The sequence below is a fragment of the Austrofundulus limnaeus genome, unplaced genomic scaffold (assembly GCF_001266775.1).
Source record: "Austrofundulus limnaeus strain Quisiro unplaced genomic scaffold, Austrofundulus_limnaeus-1.0 Scaffold604, whole genome shotgun sequence".
NCBI lineage: Eukaryota > Metazoa > Chordata > Actinopteri > Cyprinodontiformes > Rivulidae > Austrofundulus > Austrofundulus limnaeus.
This window is the reverse complement of record NW_013953006.1, coordinates 157829-163640: the sequence shown is the minus strand read 5'-3', so window position 1 is coordinate 163640 and position 5812 is coordinate 157829. Positions and strand designations below refer to the sequence as shown.

Genomic DNA, 5812 nt, shown 5'->3' with positions numbered 1-5812 from the left:
GAAAAATAAATCTGTTCTTTTTTTCTTTATAAAAGTCTAAATAAAACAAAAATATTGGTGGTAATTTTTGACTGTAACTTTACAAACAGCAGCCCATACCTATCAACAAAGCTGTCATTTCTGACTCAAATTTTCACTTAAAGGATTTTTATTTTCAAGAAAAATGACTTCATGGTTAAAAAGGTCCATAGATTGTTTATTACAACATACCATATTCTCAACAATTCAACATCAACAAAACTGTGTTAATTAAAAAAAAATCTGCATATTACCGTTATTGCACAGAACAATTTGAATGTATTTTCCATAGATTTCTTTTTTAGTATATTTTTTTGTAAAAAGTTGGCTTGGACTATACATAGTTAGTGTAATCCAGGGTCAAAATTAAAATGTAGGAATAACAGAAATCAAAAAAACAGTATCCCCAGATCACTCAGGACCAGGAAAAGGCTAAATACAGTAGCCACACTTTGAACAAAGAGCATTCATAATCAGCAAGGGGGAGAAGTGTGAGCCACATCCAGTGTTGGTTTTTTTCTCTTTTATGCAAAACAGATTGCACCAAAGCTCCTTCAGATTGCTCCATGGGTGAAACCATCTGTCAGTCCACCCATCTGCATATTTTGTCCATGTTCCAGTCATACTGTGACGTAATTTGTAATGTCATCCATCATAAATAACTTGATCCTCAGACGTGTTTGCAAAGCCCAACTTGTCCGCAGTGTGCAGTTAAAAAGTTAAGGCTGTATAACCCTTGGATTTTCTTTTTTTTACGCAGGACCAAATTGGAGCGTAATATGCAGAAATTCTTCCCATCCACCTCCGTACAAACAACGCACATCTCTGGGGAGAAGCAAACCTGTAACAGATCCAGGAAGGTATTTCCATGGCTTTTCTGGGAGAGGGAAGGTACTGTCATGGACAAAGCATCAATTATAAAGACAAATACATGAATGAAACTAAAGCAAAACCAAAATGTTTGGAGGTAACCAACAAGATGTCATAGCTTGAGGAGCACACTGTATCCTAAGATTAGAGCACCGTCATTTTGATTCTTTGCCATTGTGTTAAGCATGAAAATAACACCACCAGTGAATTTTTAAAGTAAGCACGTGAGGTGCTAACCTGGTGTGATGTTTTCTTTTCTTTCAGTTTGTATTAATGAAAACCAAAGCTACAACCTAATAACAATTAAGATCTTACACAAAATGCTTCTTTGTTTACTGTTTTTGCTCAAACCAGATTTATTTGAAATTTAGATCCAAGACATTACCCTCATAATTTACAGGTCACCCCGAGTAGAACTACAGAAGATCCAAAAACCTTTCATTTAGTTGGAAAGTTTGTTCCTAACTATTGTGTGTTAAACCATGTCATCAAAACTGTTGGGCATAATTTTGTAATGTTGTATATTTCATGTATTTGCCACAGAGGACTCTGGCCATACTGGATGAACGCCACTTAAAACATAGTGCTAAAAAAATCTGGGCATTATTATGCTTATTTTCATGTCTGTAACTTGTTTTAAATATTGACTTTATAAAATGTGTTCAATCAAACAACTGGAATTTTCATGTGCAACACAGAGTTCATATTAGTAAAAAATGGCTTTTGGTATGACCTAGTTTAATTCCCAAATGCACTGTTTTTTGTCAGAATCATTTGTGTTTTTGACAGTGTAGTCTGTTTTAGTCATTATTCATTACATCTTTTAGGTAACTGGATAGAAGCTGTCAAATTAAGTCTGTTTTATGTCGGTGGTTTGACATTTTTTAAAATTGTTAACTTGACATAAATGCTTTTACATATTTCCCAAACTTTTATGGAACATACTTGCAAGTAAATATTCTACAACGTTGTGAAACAAGTACATTTCAGACATATTATAGGAAAATGTGACTGTAAAAAGCTGAAACAAAAAGGCTATTGTTACATTGTAATAACATTTCTAACAAAACTTTATTGTATTATAGATTAACTAAAAAATATAACCCTTAGCATGTCTGGATGTGCTCATCAACCCATACAAGAAAAGAACAGCAACAAAAAACAAAACAAAACAAAACAAAACAAAAAAATTAAATGAAAATCAAACAGACAACAATTATCCAAATGTAATCTGCCTCTCATATTTTGGCTGTTTGAAACATTTTATTTTTATTCTTTTAAACTTTTTTTCCCATTAGTTATCCATAGGAATATGATCATTTTGTAACAAATCTGACTTTCAATGACTGCCCCACTGGCTTGTAGAAATGACCATGGTACTGGGTGTGGTTATATTACCTCCCACAAAAAGTCAGTAACTGGCCTCTTGTCAAGTCCACCAGTTGAGTAAAACAAAACAAAACAAAAATCCAAAAACATTACTCTATGTTACCACACCATTATCCACAGGTTTGCAAGAGGGAAAAGAAAAAAAGTCTTCTTTTCTTATTCGTCTTAAATTTCAGTCCTCGTTTAAATCATTTTCATGTTAAACTTGCGAGGAGCATCCACTGTGGTACTGCTCATGCCAGCGTCTGACTTCCGTGGCACATACTCAATCTCAATGTTGTGTTTAGTGTTGCCTTTGCCTCTGCTCCACAGGAACAGCAGTACCAGGCAAAATAGGACAACACCAAGAAAAGAGATGAACCCCATTGTGGTGGCAATAATCAGTGTTTTTATGTCAAATGGAAAAGGAACGTTGGCTTTTGTACCATTAGCACCAGTCTCTGTTGGCTGGTTGGATATGAAAGCAAACGTCTTGTTAGGTTGGTGTGGCCAGTCAGGTGAGTAGCTATGAATGTGAAGGTGGGCAAGAGAGGTGTCATTTCCGCCTGCGTTACTGGCTATACACACGTAAGTACCATTATCTTGAATCTGGGCATAGCGTACCTCAAGGGTACCATCTGACAACACAGAGAGCCTTCCAATAGTCTTGGTAGTGATGAACTTTTTTTGCGGAGAAAGCCACATAATTGCAGGAGCAGGATCACCATCTGCTTGACAAGCAAAATGAACAATGGCTCCTTCATCGACAAATTTCTGCTGGGGCCTTCGATCCCTAATCCTGGACTTGCGACACGTGAAATAGTTTGGCTGCAGAACGTCTGGGAAATCTTTGAACTCTTTTCCTTGAACAAACTCGGGAGAGGCGCAGGTGGGCTGCTGTTTGTTGAAGTTCAGTCTCCAGCGCCGTCGAAAAACCCACAAGAGTCGGCAGTCACAGGCCAGGGGATTATCGTACAATGCAAGGGTTTCTAGGTTGCCGACTGAATGGAAAGCAGACTCCTCCAAAGTGCTAAGGGAGTTTCCAGAAACATTTAGAATTTTCAGATAATTCAGGCCACGGAAAGAGTAGGGCTCAATCATCATTAATCTGCCTCCAACCAGATGAAATTCCTGCAGACGCAGAAGATCATGAAGCTTATTTCCCTCAATGGTATGGATAGGATTGTATGAAAGATTAAGAAAGCGCAAGTAAACCAAATGACGCAGAGCTACGTAAGGAATAGTTGTCAGGTTGGCATTGGCAATGGTCAGAGAAGTGAGATTTAATCCATACAAGCAATTTGGTGTCATTGTATCCAAGTATGGCCAATTAGCTATTTCCAGCACTTTTAGCCGATAGAGACGTTTAAAAGAGTAATCCCGTATGACGTTGATATTGAGGTGGCGCAGCCTGAGAGTGATCAAACTGTGGAGGTGGGTAAAAGCCTCTGTTGGCACAGAGGACAAGTTACACTTCTCAAGACTTAAATGCTCAAGGCTACTGAGGCCATGAAAAGCCCGGTGGGAGATGAAAACCAGGTCATTATCGCCCACCTCTAAAGACCGAAGGTTGTACAAATCCTGGAACATGTAGTCCAACAAGATGACAATCTTGTTCTCACTTATGTCCAGCTCTGTGAGATTGCTCAGGCCTGTAAATACACCTAGCTGAATCAGCTTCAGCTTGTTGCTTCGCAATCCCAATGTCCGCAAGCCATAAAGGTTATTGAACGCTCCAGGTTCAATTGTGGAGATCGTGTTTTCACTGAGCTCCAGGTGTTCGAGGTTAGGAAAGCCCGCAAACTCCTCTGGGTTAATTGTTTTGATGCGATTCTTGCTGAGGTCCAGCAGTCTTGTTTCTGCAGGAATGCCTTCAGGAACTATCATGAGTTTCTTGCGGTGGCACATCACGGAGCGCTCTTGAACATTGCACTCACAGCGGGACGGGCAACCTGTGGTGGAGCTGGACAGTACCGTGCCCAGCATCAGGATCAGAATGGGCTGCCAGCAAGCCACCAGGTAGCTGTGCCCAGTTGCTTCCCTGGCCACCATCTTATCGGTTACCTGGGGAGAAACAGAGACATGAAAAACATTCTGTTAGATGATGAACCTTTATCACTTTCACCTTATAGCACTTAGTGCAAGCATGGGCAGTCCTGGTCCTGGAGGGCCGCAGCCCTGCATGTTTTACTTGTTTCTCTGCTTCAACACACCTGATATGAATGAATAGATGATTATCAGGCTTCTGCAGTACGGAGGACCAAAACTGACATCATTAGAAATACAAGCAGAATTATATGAACCACTAAATAAATACACTTAAAATGCACCAATTAAATTAAAAAAGGAGAACTTTATCTACTGTTTTACATTTTAATTGGCTTTCATATTTATTTTTCCAGGTTAGTTCCAATAAATTAGTCTATGTATTTTAACACATAATTTAAATTTTACTGTTTTTTAATATATATTAAATGTTTTTCCTTTTATGTTAAAAGCGTTTGACACAGTTGATCATTATACTCTCTTACAAAAGTTGATTTCTTTTCAACTTTCATCATCTGCAATACAAATGTTTTCCTCTTATTTGACTGACAGGTGTCAGGTTGTGAAACATGGAAGCTCTGTGTCCGGGTCTCTGCCCTGTTCCGTGGGAGTTCCACAGGGTAGCACACTGGGCCCATTGCTTTTCCTATTATACATAAAAGAACTTCCAAAAATATTGAAGTATTCAAATATTTTAATGTATGTTGATGATACTGTTCTTTTTTTGTCTGATTTCAATATTGAATCTATTGTCAGTTACAAGCAGATCTTCAGACATTTCATGGTTGGCTTCAAGATAATCTTTTGTCAATTAATGTTAAAAAAAACTGTGTGCATGTATTTTTCCTCACCCAGGAGACATTTCAATATAACAAATCAACACTTTTTTAAACAGACCCCTTGATATTGTCACTACCTACAAATATCTTGGAATTACTTTGGATTCTCATTTGACTTGTCGTGATCATGTACAAGTCTTAACCACTAAGTTGAAACAGAAATTATACGTTTATTCMAAAATTAGATCCAATCTGACATCTTCTGTTTCAAATATCTATCTTCATGCCATTATACTCTCAACCATGTCGTACTGTTTACCTGTTTGGCCTCTTACAACAAAAGAAATCTTAGAACCCATAGTTAGGCTCTACAACAGGGCCTACAAAATTCATAAAAAACTTCCTGGTTGGACTCATCACTGTACAGTTCTTTCATTGTCTGATGCCTTGACTTTTCAGAAGTATGTTTTGTATAGGGGTATTAATTTATATTTTCAGATCTTCCAAGGTGCCAATTATGGAACTCTCTGTGCATTGTTGCCCAAATCAAATTCTGGAAGTGGTCATTCAACTAGATCTGTTACAAAAGGACAACTGATATTACCAACTTTTAAAAACTGTTACGGCCAGAGGTCTTTCTTCTATGTTTATGCAAATGCTGCCTTTTTGAAATTTGGTATGCTTGTTTGTCTTTGTGTCTATGGTGTAATAATAATGATGCAATTGTGATG

General features: G+C 37.8%; 1 protein-coding gene across 1 annotated transcript in view; it reads right to left on the bottom strand.

Moving 5' to 3' along the window:
* Positions 1–175: 175 nt before the first annotated feature.
* The window catches only part of LOC106531189 (leucine-rich repeat and immunoglobulin-like domain-containing nogo receptor-interacting protein 1), a 154126-nt gene continuing 148489 nt past the window's right edge, over positions 176–5812 (bottom strand). Inside the window, exon 2 of the mRNA XM_014026968.1 lies at positions 176–4320. Coding sequence (XP_013882422.1) covers positions 2461–4308 — 1848 coding nt within the window. The 5' untranslated portion in view covers positions 4309–4320 and the 3' untranslated portion in view covers positions 176–2460. The remainder of the gene's footprint in view (positions 4321–5812) is intronic.